Source organism: Telopea speciosissima, chromosome 3 (genome assembly GCF_018873765.1).
Source record: "Telopea speciosissima isolate NSW1024214 ecotype Mountain lineage chromosome 3, Tspe_v1, whole genome shotgun sequence".
NCBI lineage: Eukaryota > Viridiplantae > Streptophyta > Magnoliopsida > Proteales > Proteaceae > Telopea > Telopea speciosissima.
The window spans coordinates 14,598,566-14,620,144 of NC_057918.1; the positions used below are offsets into that span (position 1 = coordinate 14,598,566).

Sequence of the window (21,579 nt, forward strand, 5' to 3'; positions counted from 1 at the left end):
ACTTCACAAATCAAAGTTCACATGAAAGCTCAAAGGTGCAAATAAGCCAAAATCTCTTGCCCTTCTTCCTAGTATCCTCTGTCAATACCACATAGAATCCTGGACGGTCTCAAAAGATGAGGAAGATTGCTACCGCCGATGAAATCGTTTCTCCGACTCGATCATAAAGGATGACCATGTCATGGTATGTCAGAAGAAACGCTCAAAGTCCATGACAGCAGCCTGATATGTCACATCATCCACAAAGTGTAAGTACCCCAACCTCGGATATAGATCATCGGATCAGGAAGATGAAGCATTGATGCAAACATGCCTCCACTGTATACCTTGCTCGATGTACCAAAGTGATGAGGCTACTGCTGGGGGCCTGGGAAGGAGAAGATGCTATCAAAGGAAGATGCCACACCCTATGGGCTGTGACTGATTATCATGAGTAGTGCTAAATGAAGATGATGATCCTTGCCCACCATACTCACCATACCTAACACTGGATGTGTTTGTGGGAAATGTTGGTGCACACCACTATCCTGGCTGCCTAAACCCACTACTACCCTCCAGAATGAGGCCTCCAAGTGTGTCAGACATGGAAGCAACATATATCTCCATGTCAACGCTGGCATGCTCCTCATCTGGTCTGAACTTGCGGCGTGGGCCTCTGGTACAACCTGCATGTGAGGGGGCACGTGCACTATGGTCGGCATCCTGGGTAGCTTGATCAAATTGAGTCTCTCCTGTGAATCGTATTGGCTCTGGATCCTCTGCGTGGTTAGACTCCTCTCGAAGGTTTGCTATCTGCCTATCTATCTCCATCACCACCACCATCATCATCACCATCAGTAGAGGGCAAAATGTGTAAGCGTGGCCATTGGATTGCGATCAGTCAATCTCCTCATTATCCCTGCCAAGTTGGGACTCAAAAGGTCGGACCTACCACCTGCTAAATCCTCTCAAGAAGACATGAATTCACTAACATCGGGCGCCATCTAACTGCAATCTCAAGGTCGGGCCTACCACCTACTAGATCCATCACAAGGTCACCACGATCCCTTGTTCCACAAAGAACTGGAAGAGGAATGGCCAAAATTTACTTAAATTTGAGTTTTCTAGCCTAAGGACAGGATTCACGCGAAACCTGTCAAAATGTGGTATAAGTCGATCAAAACATTCACTGTTTTGATCGACTTTAAGACAATATGGTCGTGACGTTTTGGCGAAACGAAACGGCGCTATCGACTCGGACCAAAATTTTGATATTATGAATGCCTGCAGAGTCACATCCCATTTCGTGCTGGTTCAGGTCGAAACCGAAATATTTTGGTCGCTTTGACCTAAACTGGCAACTTCTTGAACCTTGTGAATGTTCTTGCCAATTCTTAATGTGAAAGATCCTACGTAATTCGTGTTGCATGTGTAAGATGGATTTAGTTATGGAAAAGGTGAAAATTCTCATGAATCTTGTTACTGGGTATCCTTTGGTCTCTTTGTAAGGAGAGGATTGCCAGCTCTTTCAGGACTGCTGGAATACTATTCAAGTTGACAATTGATGGGAGTGCTATTATAGTTGTGCAATGGAGTAATGAACCACCTTGTAATGTAGCTCTAGATAGGTAAAGGACCTACTAGAAGCCAATTATCCAGGATCCAATGACGAAGGACCAAAGGGGCTGCTGGTTCTGCAGTTCCAATAGAGTAGAATAGGAGTTTAGGTCAATTTTTAGGGTTAGGTTTGGGGCAATGGGGGTAATTTTTATATTGTAATGTTGGGCAGGTCTATGGTTAGGTTTAGGGAAATGGGGATAATTTTTATATGGTAATGCTGGGCAGGTCTAGGGGAAGCTAACAGTGAAGGTTTGAACAAGGTTTGAACAAAATTTCAAATTTCAGAAAATTAGGGTTAGGGTTTCGGGTTTTGGGTTTTAGAATTTAGGTTGAAATTAGGGTTTAAACTTGGAATTAGGGCAAGGGGCTAAGGTCGAGTTCTGTACTGGTAGGGAACAATACTCGACCAAGGTATGAGGCCTAGGTGAGGGTTGGTTGGAAGTGTTAGTTCTGAAAACTCTAGGGTTTTTGGGTTTAATGAAGTTGGGGGGAAATTAGGATTTAAGATGGGGGAATGGGGCAGAGCTTAAGGTCGAGTGTAAGGGGTGTGGAGAGGGAACTGTGATCTGAATTTGGGCTGAATCTGATGAAGGATGAAGGCTGGCTGGAGTTAAGAAGATCTAGGGTTTTGGGGGAATTCAAATAAAATAAAAGGGGGGCTGTAGGGTAGGCTGTAGAGGATTAGGAGAAGGGAATGACTGAAATACTAAATCACTTACTAGAATTCCAGGTCCTTCAATGGCAGCAGCTGAGAACTTGGAAGGATAGAACCACCTTCAAACTTAGGGATCCTCCCGGTTGTCAGGGCGCAAGGAGTCGTAGGAATTCCACCTACCCTTTCCACCTTGATAGAACCACAAGAATGCAATCTCACAAGAAGCAGCAGCAGCAACAATGGTGGCAGCACAATTCTGTATTTTTTTTAATTCATAAGACTGTGGGGGAGCCTCCCACGATTTAATATTTATAATAAAAGGCTAATAGCCAAATCCTAATACAATCTAAACACTTCCCTCATTTAATTCGTGGAAGGGAATGACTACAATTAAAAGCTAATAACTTAAAACAGTAAAAAGACCTAATTGTCCCTAACAACTTAAAATAAAAGACTTAATTAGAATCACTTAAATTGAACCAATTGGATACAACCAATTTGAACCGGTTCAATTAAAAAACATAAAAATAAACTAAGTATTGGGCTAATCCCGTATGCAACCTATGTACTCCTAGTTTAGGCCCATTAAAGTGGCCTATTACATAGTAAACCCTTGGGACCAAAGGCCCAATATATATATATCCCAATCCTAGACTTATTTCTAAAGAAATAAGCCCATTTAGATGATGAATAGTTGTTGGTATAGTTGTTTAGGGGTATAAATCCTGATTCTGTTTTGAGGGATTGGCATTCATTTCCAACCTTAGGACATAGTTCCAGTTCAGACCTCTCCTGATGCATAAACTAACAAGCTCAACTCTGAAATGTTCATAGGAAATTATCCTTCTTTTGTTAGGTTGAATTGGTGAGGGGAATACTTTGAGGGCAGGACATGAGTCCCTTGCTGCATCAGGATGGATCATTTGATGAATTTCTTTGGTGGCTCAATCAGGGATCTCTTGGGCATTAGAACTTTTAACATTTTATTGGAAAGAGTCTCATTTCTCATACCTCAGGTACAAACACTTCTTTCAATGAAGGTTCAGAACAGAATGAGCTGCCAGAAGATGTATCAGAAAAGGGAGTCATTACACTTTTGTTGTTTAGTGTGCATCTAGGCCTCTGTAGTAATGTTCTTCTTTCAAGATGTTCCATTTCCCCCTTTAGTTTTGAGTGTCTTGGTCATTATCAAGCACATCACTGATGTCATCACTTTTGTTGTTCGTGTTATATTGTCACAGAAATCTGTGTTTTCCCCGTATGGGCAACCAATAATGTTTAATTGAAGATTTATTATATTCTATTTGATGTTTGATGCGATTTCTGTAAATGTTTTTCAGGTTGTGAAAGCATTTGGTAATCCAGAGTTGTTCGTTATGGTTTTCCCCTTATTATTTGAGCTGTGTAATCAAAGCATTGTTGCAAAGCCCGGGCAAGCAAGTTTGTCAAATGATACAAGTATTACAGGTAGTTTAACAAAACCATTTCTCACTTCGTATAGTATAAATGGCAAATGTATTTTGTGGCATAGCTACTGTTACTTAAATTTGATTTGATTATCATCTAATAATTATGCTTTTCCTTTGGTATTGTAAAATGTGAACCTTGAAGCTGTAGCTCGATATTACTTTCTGTGTTTCTGCTGTAAAAATGTGCAGCTTGCATCTGGAGCCCAGTATTGCTTCCATGTTTCCTAGGGTATTTCACACCTCCTTCATGTCTGAATGAACTTAGAGGAGGTTTTCTGAGACTCTATTATGATACTAGATGTTGGAAAGAATCCAGTGTCTTTTCTTGATTGTTTCAAATATTTTTCATTCCTTTCACTCCTTTGGTTCAAATTGATCTGATTTTTGGCTTCTTTCATGGATAGAGAAATGTAATAACAAGAGGGCATCCACCCCTAAATTTTGTCGGATGACAGAAATTACATCGAGGAAAACCACTGAAGCAAGAAACATTAATAACAATATAGACGAGATATTCCATGAAGTGCATGAACCTTGTAACCTATCTCTGTGTTTGAGTCTTTCTCTCTCCAGAATGACCTTCTAAAACCTCGGTCTTTAGATAACAGAAGACCATCTGTGTCTGCCTGAGCTTCATCAGTGTTGATACAGCATTACATATTTCCTTTCTATCACTGGTTGAATTCTTCCTCCAGAGTTACAATTAGCTAATAATGTACTTGGCTACTTGCACTAGATGCATTGCAGTTGATCTTACTAACTTCCATATCTTGAGTCCCGTTGATCAGTTTTTCGTCTTCTGAGTTATTCTCTGGGATGAACTGGGACCAATGACCACCTGTAAGGTTATGTTGGCCCCAATACAGGTTGTAATCTAATAGGTTGTGGCAGATATAACATCAACTTTCAAGTAGATGTCATGTATATAATTTCAAGCAGAAATAACTTGTCAATGTTTTGACTTAGCAGCATCTTTGTAATTTTCTGTAACTTCTGACACACTTCTGACCCATACATCATTCCCATTTTGAGTTGAATTTTGACCAAGGCAATGGGTGGGGTCTTTGGGGGTCCATTGGTAGTTGTGATGGTAAAATGCTTGGGCACCCTCGGACGCAATCCCATGTCTTCATGCAGCAGCCCAAGTATTTTTTGATATATTTTCTATTTTATAGTATTTGTGAAGGTTTCATTAATTTTCTTTGCTACTATGTCTCTGCTCTCCAACGTTTGGCTCTGAAATGGCCAAAGTACCCTGAGGTGTAATTTCAATGCATGCTTGATACTACAAACGGTGCATTACATTATAATGCAGTCCTTATATTTCAGTGTTAATGAATTGCATGCTGTTCTAATAGTCTGATTTTATTTGGTCGAGTTCAGAAGAGGAGAAAGCAGAAGATATTTCTCCTTCACATGATAAGGTACTGGACTGTATAGCGTCTTGTATAAGTGTAGCACATTTAAATGACGTCATTGAACAGAGGAAGAACTTGATGCATGTGTTTTTATCTGCACTTGCACCTGGTTTGCCATGGACAGGTACCCTCTCTCTCTCTCTCTCTCTCTCTCTCTCTCTCTCTCTCTCTGATTATTGTTACTGCCATGGAACTGTTGTGAGCAGCCAAAGTTTCAATCTTTTCATCCATTAAAGAGCTCAGTTCAAAGTTCCATCACATTGCTAATGACTCTCAGAACAACTCTCTACATGCCAGTGCAGCTTCTTTCATTCATGAGGTAATGTAAAAAAAATTTGATTTTCCAATCAATTTTGTGTCTACAAGCTGTTATGTCTCATTTCTTGCTTGCCTGTCTTCAGATGTTTCACTCTGTGTCACCCAAAGTAGTTGAATGCATAAGCACAGTAAAGATTGCCCAGGTATAACTTGCTTTTCTATTTTTCTTTTATTTTTTTTCTATTTTTTGAATATTACACTCTAAGAGTAGTGAAATGCCAAGATATTTAAATTTGCAATATGCTGTGCCAGGCATATTCTTAGTCTCAGTATCTCATTATCTAAAGGGATCTGTGGCTTCTCTTTTATTTTCCTTGGAAGAAATCATTAGATTTGTATGGAATTATATTGTTTACAACCTACAATTAAAAAAAGTTGGTTTTTTCCACACATTAACCGTGGAGAGAGCACATCTGTTCCACGTGTCAGGATATAAACATTTGACTCTTTAGTATGAAGTCAACTTGTACAGTAGCATCCGTCAACCAGTAATGGATGTATTCTGTTCTATTATTTATCATAATAGTCCAGGGGCTTTTAACACACCCATGAACTAAGAAATGATGTTACTATTTTTCCCTATATGTTTTAGAAATGACCGACACACTCAAACAAGGAAGCAATTTTCTCCGCTTTCTCCTATTATATTTGTTGTCAATGAAGTTCCTTTCTGGGTATTCCCTGCTCATTTTCAAGAAATGAGTTAGCATAATAACAGTTTATTAGGAAAATATTTATTCATGCAAGTTCCTGGGAATAGTAATATCCATAGTTATCAAGGTATCGCTTAGTCCAGTCACCTAGGTAGCACCTAGTCTCCTTGCTGATATCGGCTTTGTTTTTTTCCCCCCTCCACCGCCTTAACAACTATGGTAATATCTGTTCATGGACTATCTTTGGTCAGCTGTCAGCATCACTTCTGTTGTTTCATTCAAGTCCTTATTTCATGGTTGAGATGCAGGTTCACATTGCTGCTTCAGAGTGCCTTCTAGAATTGACCGAGCTGTACAAAGAATTTGCTCCAGTGCAGTGGCAAGATATTGGATTTAAAAGCGAGCTCATTTATCTATGTGAGGTGGAAAAGAATGAATTGGCGAAGTCATCACTAAGGAAATGTATCAATGTGATTGAAAATCTTGAGCAAGGAAGTGCCCCAGTGGTCTAACTTCATATCAAACAAAGAAGCCATAATGCTCACTGTAGATAGCTTAGAAGTTTAATCAGATCATCTGTAACATATTCCATTATAAATCATTAAATATTCTAGTCTAAATCATTGCAGTTTCTTCCCCCTTTTTTCAGTTTTTTTTTATTTGTATCAAATTGCTAGTGAGAATATCAAGTGTATACCATTTGTATTTCTCTCTGATATACTGAATTGAGATTATTTCCACCCACCAAACTGGGGAAGATAAATTAAAAAGAAAAGGATTATTTTGATCTCTTCCTGGTGATTTTTATTGCCATTCTTGTAGTAGTGATAGAGATAATGTATTAACTATTTTCGAAAGGAAAACAATAAAATCTCGTAGCAAAAGAAAGACTTTTTTTTACCAGTTTTCGGTGGCAGCAGCTAATTTTTCATTAGTGTTCTATTCAACTAATTACGTTCCCATTCTTGGAATCGCACATCTGGGTGGATACACATCCTACAAATGTTACCCGCTGTGAGCTTCGGAATGCTGATATCCCTAAGCACGCCCACCTGTTGAAATGATCATTAGTTTTTCATACTATAGCATTGATGTGCACCTACTACTCAAATTTGTTCTTTAATCAACTGGAACAGTCCATTCAAGATTCTCATATGACCCAGTCCAATGTAAACAGATGTAATTCACATTTATGTCTCCGAACTAAAATTGTGGGAAATAAGCATCCAAAACAAACGCATCAAGGTCGGTTTACTTATCTTAATGTAGACAAGCCGAGGTTGATGATGATAATCTCAAGCACCATATAACGTTTCATAAGTCTGGAAAAAAAAAACATGAAGAAACTAGAAAAATTGGTGGGACTAAGTCATGACAAAAGTCATTCCCCTTTAAGATTGTAGACACCCCTATGGTGCAATCGGATCTTTGCGAATCAGCTTCCAAGATAAAAACAGCACTCTAAACGGAGCTATCTAGTAATAATGCACTTCAAATATTAGATTACTAAGGGCACGAAGAGTTGCACTCAATTGGATATAAACAACGGAGAAATAAAGCTAAGATGAAAAATAAACAGAAGTTGCCTCAAAATTCTTAGAGAAATGGGTAAGACTCTTCTCTTTATATAAGAGAAGAAAATGCACTCCCAAGAGATGTCTCCGAAGGATATGCTCACAAAACATGTCTTTTCCCCCAAGACTTATTTTTTAACTATTGAAACAAGTCTTCCAATAGGTATATACTCATTGGTCATTTAGGTTTCTATTAGGAAACGACAAAACCCTCTAATAAACCTTTATAAAAAAATAACAATATTTTAAAATCATTTAAAATTCTAACAATCCCCCATAGATGCAAAATCTTCAAAACAACCGACAATTCTAGATATAGAAGGACGCATCGTTGTAGGTGTTGCGGACTTGAATCTATACTAGGTCTGATAAATTACGCTGATTACATTACAGAGTACGGGTGAATTCAGATTTATTGAACCTTTTCTCATTGGTGTAGCCAATTAGCCTACTAGCCACCTCCTACCAATCGACCCTCGTGAATCTTCCTTTTTAATTATCTAAACATTTTTTATTTTTTTAATATCGGTCTTGTCCTCATCAAAACTTCATAAATGTTTAGAAAAATCGCCTATAAAATCATCATCGATAGGCGACCTCGTCTCGTACATCCACTTAGGTCAGCCTATACGTGAAGTTGTGATCAACTCAAGGGAAGAGGCTGCAGATTGCGTGCAGAAAGTGGTGAGACATACAGTTATGGTTTCAAGCATGAGGCAGGCCATATCTGGATTTCTTGCTGTGGGTGGTTTCAATGCCATTCGATATATCTCACAGAAGATGGGCAAAGCCTGGAGATCTTGGACATGATCATTTATCTCTTTTGTCATTTTTGCAGGTAATGTCAGTTTAGGCAGGCTGATATTTGATCATGGTAGAACATGCATCTTGATTCGAATCTCCTGAGCTCCCTCATTTTGACTTTCCTTGTTACCATTGTAGTGGGGTGAGCTTCAGTTTTTCCACTCAACTTTGTTTCAACGCCTTGGGTCATTTAGTTGCCTTGACAACTATGGTAGGATCTGTCTAACCATTCCTCCACTAGTATCCTTGTGTTTATCTCTCTCTTTCAAACATGAAATGACCTTGTCGCCCTTCTATGCACGATACCATTTTGATGCAGCTCGTTGGTGTGTTTCTCTACGCTGCTTGCTCAGAGAACCCTCTCCCTAAAATAGAACTCAATTTTTACACATCAAAATCCAATAGCCTAATTGTGACAAATAAAATTGGATGATCTTATTTTAAATTAGTTTAGGAAATTAATACATAGAGATTAAAAAATACAATAAAGTGATCGATTAAAGGAGGAAGTGCTATACAAAATTACTAAGCCATTAGTTGATCATCTCTAGCCTAAGATGATTCTCCCAGTCTCCAACCTTTCCTAGCCTGAAAAATATACTGTTCTGTCCGAGAGCATGGTCCTTCTACCAACGTGGAGACTAATCAAAGGGTGGGGTTTCCACCTTTCAAGGGGGTGGGATGGTCATTTTGTCTCATCCTCTGTGTGGCACAATTAGAGTGTTATTTTTTCCTTATAAAAATATAAGGGAGAAAGAACACTAACCGGTGGTGTGCGTCGGTGTGTACTTGCACTTAGACACAGCCCAGCGTGACCCTTGGCCTTTTCTGCCTTTCCAGATAGATGCATCAATATTTTCCTATTGGCTGTGTCTAGGGCCAGGCGCAGGTGCATGCCGCGCCCAGCGACTGATTAGTGTTCCTTTTCCCAAAATATAATTATAACAAGGGTTTAAGATCCCCACAACGGCATCATAAACCTCAAATCAAATTGCACGCTGGCGTTGGATTTTCTTTTCCCACTCAAAACACTGAAGCAAAGCTCCACCCACCTTTAAATGTCATATGGGATTTTTAATTTACTGGGGGTGGGGGGGGGGGGGGGAAGAGGAGCAGCTGACGGTAATTTTGTGTGCAAAGCATTTTACTGAGTAAATTTTTTTTAATTTACTAGGGACTGAGCGGTAAATTCGTGCGATCCTAAACGCTGAACCGGTTAGCGATCTTTTAATTTTTCAATGTCAGTATACACCCCTATTTGTTAAGTTTCCCGTAATAGCCCTTCAACGCCCAAACTGCACACGGCATCGAAGGGAACCTTCCCCTTTACTAATAAATATGGTCCGGAGTCTCCAGACTTCACAGTTCAGACACCATAGCAGCCATGGACGACCAGGAATTCCGACGAATTCTGGATGTGTTCCCAATCGTCCGTTCTCGAGATTACTGTGTAAGCATCTCTATTTCTGTGCTTTGCGTCTTGTATTTTAATATTTTTCCTGCAACTAATCTTTCTCTTTATAATGCTTCATTTACTAGAAGATTTTTTAAAGAAAAAAAAAAGTTACTTGAAGATATGGGAATATAGTCATTTTCTATCTGCCCTCTTTCTCTCCTTTTCTGAAGATTATATAGCATTTGTTATTTTTTCCAACTTAATCAATTTTTATACTTTCAATCTGTATTATTTCTGGACTGAAATGAAAGAGTAGACTGAACATGTGAGTTACATCAGTACATCATTTGGATTTCAATCCATATCATAAATAATTGCTTTGTCCTGATTTTTCTTTTTTTGATTGTGAGTTTCTGATCCATGCATTCGTCATAAATCTCATTATATGATGAAGTATGATTATGCATAACTTAGATCCATTTCAGTGTCAAATATTAGTTTTCCTCATGTTTTTTGAACTCATATATGAGAACAATCAAGTGGAAGTAGCTGGAGATGAAGAAAACAGAAGCCATTTCAATGTGAAATAGCTGCCTTCAATGAAGGTTCAGGAGGGAAGACATAGTTTAGCACAAGAGAACAACTAATTTATTGTTGATTTTTTATTAAAGGTAGGGGTTTCCTAGTCTGCATTCATTTACTGTTACATGGCAGGTCAAAATGAGGCTGAAATTGGTCCCCTGCTCACATGTCAAGTTTAAGCACATATGGAGGTTTTTTAAGTGGAAAAATAAGTGAAGAGTGCATGGACTATCGAGAGGGTGCATGGATATACATGGGAGGGTATACAATTCGATTTGGAACCGGTTTGACATTTGACCAATCTAGATAATTCCTAAATATCTAATGGTCAGAATTGCCACATCACCCTCCCACGTGGGCGTGTGGCACAACTAGGCATACAGACCAGGTAAAGGTTATATGGTCTGCTAGAGTAGGAAGCTTTTGACCTTTATAAAATTAAGAACTGAATGTTCTATATTAATCAGAACCTGGATATAGATCCGACTCCCTGCTGACATCCAGTGGGGAAAGATCACAAACTCCATCATCGCCATTGAAGTCCTACTCCTGGCAAATGGATTTATTGAAGGTGTATTGATTTAAAGCATGTTCTTGTCGATAAAGCTGTTTGGTTTATATGTTCATGAATCCCAATAGGGCAAGGGGCTTTTATTTGAATCTATTTCTCTCCCTGTAGTTATAGAAATCTGTCTTCATTGCTTCTTTTGAATATCGTTTTCTCTTTACTGAGTGAGTCCCAAAATTGACAAATGAACTGGTGGATTGCATTGTGGAAAAGTGGGGTATTTGGGATTCATTTGTCCTGGCTGGGATTTGCCCTTTTGTGCTTTTGTAAATTTATCCTTTGCTTCTTTTCATTTTTAATTTTGGTAGTGGTAAGCTTGTTTATGTCTGTTGGGATTTGGGGAATGATGGCTTGTCAATTGACAGAGGCCTAGGCTCTTTATATATAATAGAATAGAATAGGGTACAAGTACAGTACTGCTCCTAGGGACAAAATCTACCCTTATACCCATATTACAACAATGTCATCAAAATGGACAATTTATCTTTTGGTATTATGATTCAGAGTCCAGCATTAGTAATCAGGATATAAAGTCATAAATTATGAAGTGGTAGGCATTTATGGTACCCACATTCTACATTTACTAATTTGCAGGACTGAACTCCCTAATTATTATCTTTCCAGAATGGTAATGATGATCCTAATCACACAGATCTTTTCCACCTAAACCTTAATTTCATATTTTCAGATGTTGTCTCTCTTTCTAAAGTCTAAACTGAATTCCTTTTGTTGGAACTGCTGCTGAACTAATTTCATCCTCCTTACACCCAAGCTTTGGACCAGCAATGCAAGTGTAAAAGCTGATTGTCAGTGTGTTTTATTTAGAATTATATGTAGCCTGCTTCTCAGGCCTTAATTATAGTGTCAACTTGTAGAGAAGTCATTTTGGACACTGTTGCGAGCTTCTTTATGTAGATACTTGTTGACTAAGTGAAAGTTCAACAATAGGAAAGGGCAACATGAATAACTTTCAATTTGTTTGGTATTTCATGTCCTTGTTCAAAATGGTATTTATTGTTGTTAATTTGAATTTTGTGGTGTACATGGGTTGAAGTAATTATTTCATCACTCTAGAAACCAGGGGGATTGTTGGTATTTTGGAGCCTGTAATGATAATAAAGGTAATGTTGTTAATTGTTTTACTCTGAAATTTAAGCTGAATAGCTTGTCTAGGAAGCTTATGAGAGCTATTGAGAGGTCTAATTAGAACCGAATTAATTCAAACAGTTTTTGGAAGCTGTCATTTGTGATGTTGATCTTCTCCATGTGATGGAGCAAGTCCCACCTGCATGCAACGCTTCTTTTTGCTTGATAGACATTTAAATTAAGTTCTCTATACCCATGCAAATATTGAGCTATTAATATTTAAGGGTCCTTATTTATAGATTTGTGTTGCTTGTGGAAAAAGTTACCAGAATGCTGAATCTCTTGTTCCTGCTAATGTTGATTCCATACTCACCTAATATTTTACATTCTAGGCTGATTCAGAGTTACCAAGACATCAATCTGCTTCACATTCAGCAAGGGATGAGGTGGAATTTCTGAAGCTCTTCCCATTTTTTATTTCTGTCACATTCTTTCAATGCTAACTTTAACACAACCAGCAATTTTGTTGCCACAGCTAACAGAATGGCAAAATGCTTGGAGTGAGGAGGATAAAAAAGGGACTGAAATTCAGGGAATTGACACAGAAGGTATGCTTATTATTTATGCACCAATATATGAGAAGCATTCATATAGATCAGTCTTATTTGTTCTCTAGTTGATTCTTTTGATAGTTATGTAATGGAATTTGTGTGTAATCAATTTGAAAGCCCATCTATTATGCAAATATCCAAGTTGATTTGTACTGGTTCGCAACTGGGATAAGTTTATTTTCAGGCCAAACCTGTCGCGAAATGATCAAAATTTCACTTGATACACTTATCTTGCATAACTAATGATCTTGATTCAAATTTATTTTGAAGTTTGTATTTTAACTTTTTCCTTCTACTGATATTTTGTGGAGTCGACTCTTTTCACCCTTTGATGTAGCAATAAAAGCAGTAAAGGGAGAAAAACTGATGATATCTTGCTTTTTTTTGTGAATTCTGTATTAATAAAAGCAGTGATATATATAAGCTTTGTTTTATTATTGTTTTAGCAATGAAAAAAGTTTAGATAAGTCATCCTTATTCTTCACTACAGAAATCCCATCTTTTGGCTACACAAAAGGGTAGCATGGCCAATTTTGACTGCCAGTAGGTGCAAATGGGGTGTCAAACGGTCGGTTTGGCTCGGTTTCGGTCGGGCTGAATTGGGTTTCGGTCTCGGAATGGTGAGACCCAAACCAAACCGTTAAGAAACTTCGATTTTCGGTCGGTTTCGGTTTCGGTTTCGGTTTCGGTCCGGTGCGTTTTCGGTTTATTTTGGGTTTTCAATATTGTGTTAATACCGATTTAGATCGGTTTGCATTCGGGTTTGAGCCACAATGAAATCTTAAATTCATAATTTGTAGTGGGGAAAGATTCAATAAAAACACTTCAATTCACCTTCCCAGTAAAATAAAAAAAAAGTATACAACCAAAAATAAGAAAAATGATTTGATATGTTCATCAGTTCATGTTGTACTTCAAACAAAAAAGAATAAATTATATGAGGAAGAATAGAAGATAATTAATATTCAAATCAATGGATAAATAGAGTTTATAGCGAAATCATTGTTACAAATCATATAGTTATTTATCATTAATTGTAAGGAGAAGGTAATTAAAATTGAAATCAATGAATAATCATTGAGAAGATAATTAATATTGAAATCACAAAAAGAACCCTACTATCAAATCATTTTGGATAACCGACTAATTTTGTATAGTAAACAAGGAGATCAATGGAAGAAGCATGGTTACAAATCAATTTCTTTTTTTCCAACCTCATGCTCATTGATTTGTAACAATTCCCCTTACAACCAGAAAATTGCTCACTAATATTGAAATCAATGGGTAATCAATCCACCTATTCATAACCTTATACTCTATTTTTTTTTATCGGTTTCATTCGGTTCGGTTTTTGGTTTGTTATTGGTCGGTCCGGTGCGGTCCGGTTTTCAGCCGGTCTTGCAATACCCCAGCCCAAAACCAATCCAATAAGGATCGGTTCGGTTCGGTTCGGTCCGGGTTTTTCGGTCGGTCTTAACGGTTCGGGCTAGGTTTTGACACCTGATGCTACTTTGTTTTGGCCCATGTTTTAAGTACCACCATGAGAAACCATGTTGTATCATATTTTTCTTCTTGTAATCCTGGAAGTTGGAAGCTTCAGTATGTTTATTGAAAGGAAGCCAAGAAAATGGCCACTGTTGGAATATTTTTGGCAATGGGCTAATTGACTGAAATTAGTCCGACATTAAGAGAAGACACTTTGAAGAACCGAATGGACCTTTTTCTTAATGCACTACCTAATTTGCATTTGACTGATTCCTAGGTTGTGGTAATCTCCTTGCTGACATTGGAAATAATGGAAAGAGGGAAGGGGTGGAGGAGGGAGCTGGTTGTTATTTCGTAATTCACAGATCTCTAATCCTCAGCAGGAGTATCCTGAATAACATCTAATGCAATACCCGATACCCTAATTCCCAAATTAGAATTCAAGGCTAGCTAGGTTGCTAACAGGCCCAGGGCATAAAAAATTACAGCAAGTAATATCAGAAACCAGAGAAGAATATATATTTATTGTTAAACCAGAAATTATTAGAGAGAACTAAGAAGAACTTAAGGCCCCGAGTAACATTTCCATTTTGGAGGGAGCACTTTAAGCTAGAAGTGATTTTTTTGTTCCGTTCTGGCCTTCTGGGGGAGTAGAAGCAGGTTTGGTGACATCAAAGTGTTTCTACACTTCTCCACCTCTGCCTCCTGCTGCAAATTCGATGCAGTCACCCACAGCACTCGATCACCAAAAACTCAGAACCTGTGGGAACTGACGAAGCATCAAATTTTCCCCAACACTCAATCACCTAGTCCTTCCCCGTGAGCGCAGCCATAGGAGGTAGAGTGCTGAAATACACGGTGTCAGAGGTTGAGTTGTTCCTCTCCCAGCATACCACATCTTCTTTCCCCCTTGCATCATTGTGCAGAATCCATCTTCTCCAAACACGGTGGAGATCGGACCCATTGAGCCGGTCCCTACGACTTCGGTGGCCATTAACAGTAGTAGCAGAAGCAGAAACAATGGCGGAATGAAGAACCCCTTTTGGGGAAACAGAGGGCAGGTGGGGGTGGGGGTGTTGCAAAGAGATGAGAGAGAGAGAGTTAGGTTGAGTTTCTTTAGATTTGTTCTGAGAATAGAAAGTCAAAAAAATTATCTCAGAACAATTTTTGGATCGGTTCCTTTTGCGGGAACGCAAAATCAACCTGGAATTACCAAACACAATTCCATGCTCAAAGTGTTCCCAGAAAAAAATCATCAGAATCACTCTGGCGGAGTGTTTTCAAACAGTGGCTAAGTAACCAGGTTAACAAAATATTTGAAGTAGAAGGAAAAGACCAGAAAAGAAAATTATGGAAGAAGACTGAAAGGAGAAACTAAGATTAACAGGAAATAGAGAGAACATGCAAATTTTGATTAGTTATTGATGTAACTTATTGGTCATGTTTGAAACAGTGCCTGTCAATTAAATGTTTCACCTTACTGGTTCATAGAATTGAACAATCAAATAACATGAAGGATTGTCTAAGATATTAAATTTTTAATGTATAAAACTGTAAGTAATGTTAAATCAACTGCCCTCATTTGAGGTATCTTTTTTTTTAAACTTGAGATCAGTATCACTTAAAGTCAGAAGTCCATATTGTTTTGGCGTGCTTCCTTTTCAACTCCGATCTGATGGTTAAAATGTAACATGTAATGCAAGGGCACTCTACTCTCATGAAAGGAGACTTAAAAGTAATGTTATGTTGAACAACATATAATTATAGTTGCTGGGATTAGTCTACTAGATCCCTCTCAACTGATCCTTTCCCTGTTTTCGGTTAAGGTCTTTCTCTATTTTATGTAGGTTTTATAGCACATACCAAGGAAAATATTATTTTTCCTTTCAGATGTAGAACATTGTTTTTTGGGTTCTTTCTTTGAATATTTTGTTCCAAGAAACTGCTTGTATTTTTATTTTTTTTTTACAATGGAAAATAAAAAACACAGCTTGTATTGTTGTATACAAAACATGTTTTTCTATTTTAAATAGAAACAATAGTATTAAGAATGCTAATTATAAACCCACCCAAATGACTTGGAGTGCTAATATTTCTACCGTCATTTTATCATCATCGCTAATTGTCATGTAGATTAAATTTATGAAGATTGTGTGGATTTTCTTTTTTTGGCAGAGCCATTCTGGGAGAAATTGAAATTAGCAGCAGAGAGGAAGGTATGCTGTTTGGGTATTATCGTGTGTTACCAACTTTGAAGCTTTAATTGCGTGCCCATTTCATGATAATGTTCATCGATGTTACATATTCCTTTATGTTGGTTGTTTTATTATCAGTGAATGTCGCTGATCTGTAGAACCTTTAAGGAATTTCTTTATGTTCTTGATGCACTGGATTATGTCACACTTGGACATACTATACTACCTTTCCTAGATTACTTCATGAATGCTATTCACTTTTTAGAGTAGTGTTTGATACTGTATAAAGGCTTCCAAAATTCTCTACGCTTTTTGGATTTTCTTTGTGGGGGGTGGGAGGGGAGGATTCCAAATCTCATGTTTCCTTAGTTTTCTTTCTTTTCTTTTCCTCCCCCTTCTTTTAATATTGTCTGTGCTTCAGATCTTCTGCATAATAATATAAATGGTGTATCAGATTAGTTGCTTAAAGTTCAAATTGTAATGAGTCGCACCTTCTTGTCTTTGGGAACTGTGGTTTTCCTCTTTGTGGGCTTTAAATAGGGATGAGATGTATCCTCGATCTGTAAAGTACCAAACTGAGGAACTGCTGTAGACGGTCCTACTTCATCTTGCTTTCTGGCCCTCTTAATAAAAGCAAGAATCTCAGTGAGGGTACCTTGAGTTTCTTCCATAAACTTGTCATGTTTTGTCTCTCTCCTCTGTTTCCTGTAATTCCTTGTACAGCTTGTAGAGCTAAGGATTGGTGATGTCAGAGAGGGTCCTGTCATGGTTAGAAAATTGCGGGAAACAGAAGAAAGAAAGAAGGATCTGCTAGTGGTGAGAACAAAGAGGGATTGAAGAGGAATGATTCCAAGATAGAAAAGGGGGGGTAATGTAGTCCTAGATTGGTAAAAGACAACTAGTCAAGGTAGGGGAGTCTATCAGTGAAGGTCCTGAGATGTTTTGATGGATGGAAGTGTGTAAATTTGAATGGGCAGCAACTTAGGTTTAGGGTTTCGGGTTTTGGAAAAGAGGGGGATCTAGGGTTTAGGATGGGAATTTGGGGCTAGGGTTTGGATCGATTATTCTTAGTGTAGGGAATGAAATTCGATTCAGGTATGGTGTGTTTCTGATGGTTGGATTGGTCTGTGAAAAATTTGGGTAATGGGTGATCTCCAGAAATAGGTGGGATGATGTGGGTTGAATGGGATTATGGGAAAACAGCTTGGTTTGAGTATTCCAATTGGGTAGGAGAATACTCAATCCAATTATGTGAAGGTGTTGTTAGCTGAATGGTTTATTAAGAATTTTGGGAGATGGGATGATTCAAACTCATTGTTGTTGCAGAATTTCCTTGGCAGCAGCTTGTTGATGGAGGAACTTGAATAAAAATCGAATCTTTGATTGAAACTAGAAAGTAGAGCTTGAAGAGAACCACCCGGGCTTCACACCGCAAGGTGTCAATTGGATCAAACACCAATCCCACCAACGAACCATCCAGGCTTCCCACCACAAGGTGTCAATCAAATCAAACACCGATCCCATCAGCCTTGATCAAACACAAGACAAAAATCTTCAATGGAGAAGAACAGCAGCAAAAGCTTTTGTTACAAATCCTGAGAAGAAACAATAGAAGAAGAAGAGATGGGGAAGAAAAGAAGAGAACTCGATGCACTAAGTTCCTCTCTCACAGTTTGTATTTATAATAATAACCAATTACATTAAAATAAGAAACTCATTCCTTGTCAACCAAGAAACTAACCCTAACAAGGAAACTAACATAAAACTGAGGAAACAAACTAAGAAACCAAGATAAGGACAATCCCCCTATTCATGGTAAATTACCCAAACTACCCTTGTATCACCACGGCACAAGGGCCCATTCTCAACAGCTTTTCATTAATATCAAAATTCATGTTCAATTCTTGCCCCCCCCCTTTACAACCTTATATAAAAGACTCAAAAATAGACTCCTATACTAAAAATGAAAGGCCTAATCCAATCCTTAACCTATTAGGTAACCTAAACTGACTAGGAAACTGAAATATAGAAGGAAATAGACTCAAAACATGGCTGGACTTATAGAGTCCTAATCCAGCCCAACTTAATAATTAAATAGTCACATGACCACTTAACCAAGTCACATGACCACTAACCAAATAAAAAAGAAATCTACTAGCTAATCCCGTATGTAACCTTATTACCCATAGTTTAAGCCCATAAAAGTGGCCTATTACATTGAAAGCCCATGGGATCAAAAGCCCAACATGTATAATAACCTAACCCTAGACTTATTCCCATTAAAATAAGCCTCTTTTGGTGATGTATTTGCATCAGAAGGGGGGGGGGGGGGGAAGAAAATAGAGGCAACAACTTCAATTCTCAAAACAAACTATTTTACATTCAATCAAATCGTATGGATCTGTTAGCCTTTACACCCTTTAATAAAATCGCTATAAAGCTGAAACAGGATAGGACTCTAAGCTTTCCAATCGGTTGGCTGAACTGACAGGGTCTGAACTCTGAACTGAATAAAATAATGAAGAATAAAATTTAACTGAAAAGAAAATCCCCCATACACAAGTGCTTTGGAGGAGTCCCAACTGACTCAAAAAACTAAACCTTATCTTAATCTGCCGACAGCTGCTTTAAAGACTTCCTAATGCTATTACATCTCTTAATAAAATAATAAAATAACTTAAAACAGGACTGGACATATCCTAGCCTAACGCAACAATATTAAAATAAAAGAAATAATCTCCTAAAATTAACCAACACTTTGGAGAAGATAAGATTTTTTTTAAAAAATCTGGAATTCTTGGAACCACAAACGGTGTAGAGATTTCCAAACTGGGTTCCACAAATTGGATAAGCCTTATCTGGTTCACAAAACCAAATTCTGAACCAATACTTGAACCATGGGCTCAGTTCTGAACCATAAAATTGACCAAAAACCAGAACTGTCATCATGCTCCTGCATTATTCTCTCCTTGCTTTAAAAAACTCGTCCTGGAATTTTATAGAATGAGAAAATCATTACCATTTTATCGGCATCCATGATCAGCCGCCTTGATTTGACAATCCAGTACTTCTCACGAACATCAAGGACAAAATCAGTGACGTTGAAGATCTGTTTCGGAAGCACAAATTCAACGCATTCGATCTCTAAAGGATCGATCGTGATTTGCTCCTCTTCAACATTATCTTCCGTAGGAGGCTCTTCATCTTCGATCAGATCATCAATCAATTTATCTTCGATTCTGATCATGGGATCCTCTTCAAAGTCTTTATCGTAGAAGGCTTCTTTTGTCAACTTGCCTTCAACTTGTGGTTGCAAAACTTCAAGTATATCTCCAAGTTTTTGTTTGATTCTTCAAAGGCTTGTTTTTGATACTCTATTTGGGCACGCACACTTTCTTGAACACAAGGGTTTGATTTGTTCAAGAAGATTGTTTAAAGCCTTACATGTGTTGAGTTGAAGCTTGTGATGTGGAGAAGAGAAGGAGATGCAACGTTGGACATAGATAACCTCCTTGTTTGCATTCTCATATATGTATTTGTGTTAGGCAGTAGGCTAGGTGTTTGACAAAACACCACAGTCGTAACCTTGAGCATATTGTAGGCATTTGCATATGCCATATTGAGGGCGAGCCTTGGCGCAATGGTAAGGTTGCTTTATTGCAACCTGGTGGTCATGGGTTCAAATCAAGGAAATAGCCTCGTTGCAAAGCAGGGGTAAGGCTGCGGACATCTGCCCCTCCCCAGACCTTGCTGTAGCAGGAGCCTCATGCATTGGGACACCCTTTTTTATGCTATCAAGTGTGTGCTTGATAGAATGGTGTTTGCTCCTTTGTGGTGGGTGCCACATAAATTTAGGGGTTGTAGCTCCTTTGTAGTGGGTACTATATAAATCTGAGGGTTGGTGCTCTTTTGTGGTGGTTGCCACATAAAGTGGGGGTTGGTGCTCCTAACAGTGGGAGCTGCTGAATTGAAGTATTTTGTGCATTATACGCAGGCTAGATTTGGGTTGTAGCCCAAGTAGCCATTTGCACCGTGGACGTAGCCACGCTGGCGAACCACGTTATATCTTGTGTTGTGGATGTTCTTATGGTTTGTGCTTTGTGTGATGGTTGTGTGAATGTGCGCCCGCTGAACTCTTGAGATTCTCCCAAACGTAGAAAAGTTCTGAGAGACCTTGTGTCACTGATTCACCACCACCACCACCACCCCCCCTCTCAGTGACAGTCTGAGTTCAACAGTCACTTCTTGATATATATATATATATATATATATATATATGAGCAGATTGTTGATACATTTCATTTTAGTGACAATCTGGACCTAGAATAATTGAATGGCTTCACTAGAAAAGATAATGCAAAGATTATTTGCTGGTGTGGTTATTGAATATGTAAAACTAGCTGTTTGTTTCTATTTTTGTAGGTTGGTGCAGCAGAAGCTGAGAAATTCTGCAAGGCTTTCCAAGTTGTTCACAGGAAACTTGTATGTGCACCTGATGAATATTATTATATTTTCTTGCCCTTATCTTGTTTTTCCATTATTTTGTGTACTTGATAAATGAAGTCTTTTCCGAATTGCATGTGATTTCAGGTGTATGAAGAACTAAGTCTAGATGTGGCACGGAACTTTAACATCCGATGACAGGTTCTATGAAAAGCTAATGCTGAATTTTAGAATAAACTTAAGTAGATGGTTCATTGGATATTATTCTGGTTTGCCATGTCAAAAAGTTGAAAAGAAATATATAATGAATGATGATATTGATAAATGATGTTCTCACTGAATTGGTAAGTGGCGATAAAACTGAGGATGATCTGAGGTGTGGATTGATGCCTAGAACACTTGGGGATCTGATACAATTTCTGTGGATTGAGGTTCTAGCCCTAGCCCAAAATGTAGCCAGCCCATGTGCAGTGCTACCCAAGCTTTGGTTGCTTATCCAATTCAGTCTTCAGATATCAACCGGGCTACATTCCTCAAAAAGCATGGCTCAGTTCCCAAATAGTGTTTGTTAGGTTTTGAGCTATTTTCCAGCTTTAATTTAAGAGTCTCTCCTGGTTGAAGCTATTTTTTTAAGACATTGAAACTTCTTGGTTCCGTGAGCATGAAAAATGTATACACTATACTTAGTGTTGTAGGTTAGCATATGGACTGAGTAACTAAGAA

The 21,579-nt window shown here is 38.2% G+C and overlaps 2 protein-coding genes across 4 annotated transcripts in view; both read left to right on the forward strand.

The window, feature by feature from the left end:
• LOC122654436 (proteasome adapter and scaffold protein ECM29) overlaps positions 1–6,760 on the forward strand; it is a 74,548-nt gene extending 67,788 nt beyond the window's left edge. For both annotated transcript variants that reach the window (XM_043848519.1, XM_043848520.1), the window contains 5 exons: positions 3,595–3,721; positions 5,107–5,265; positions 5,348–5,460; positions 5,543–5,602; positions 6,421–6,760. In XM_043848519.1, coding sequence (XP_043704454.1) covers positions 3,595–3,721; positions 5,107–5,265; positions 5,348–5,460; positions 5,543–5,602; positions 6,421–6,624 — 663 coding nt within the window. In that variant the 3' untranslated portion in view covers positions 6,625–6,760. The remainder of the gene's footprint in view (positions 1–3,594; positions 3,722–5,106; positions 5,266–5,347; positions 5,461–5,542; positions 5,603–6,420) is intronic.
• A 3,068-nt stretch (positions 6,761–9,828) lies between these two features.
• LOC122653652 lies at positions 9,829–21,216 on the forward strand. Of its 2 annotated transcripts, none has more exons than XM_043847559.1 (6): positions 9,829–9,940; positions 12,515–12,568; positions 12,658–12,730; positions 16,394–16,434; positions 20,836–20,895; positions 21,004–21,216. In XM_043847559.1, exons 1-6 carry the CDS (start codon positions 9,875–9,877, stop codon positions 21,052–21,054), a joined length of 345 nt encoding a protein of 114 aa, XP_043703494.1. In that variant the 5' UTR covers positions 9,829–9,874; the 3' UTR covers positions 21,055–21,216. The 2 variants fall into 2 exon arrangements, with proteins under 2 accessions (XP_043703494.1, XP_043703495.1); XM_043847560.1 differs by lacking the exon at positions 9,829–9,940 and adding an exon at positions 11,758–12,157.
• The last annotated feature ends 363 nt before the right edge of the window (positions 21,217–21,579 follow it).

Coding starts and splice junctions, on each gene's coding strand:
- LOC122653652 (XM_043847559.1), top strand. CDS start 9,875: ATGGACGACCAGGAATTCCGACGAATTCTGGATGTGTTCCCAATCGTC. Junction 12,569..12,657: donor CACATTCAGCAAGGGATGAG/GTGGAATTTCTG, acceptor TTGTTGCCACAG/CTAACAGAATGGCAAAATGC. Junction 20,896..21,003: donor AAGTTGTTCACAGGAAACTT/GTATGTGCACCT, acceptor ATGTGATTTCAG/GTGTATGAAGAACTAAGTCT.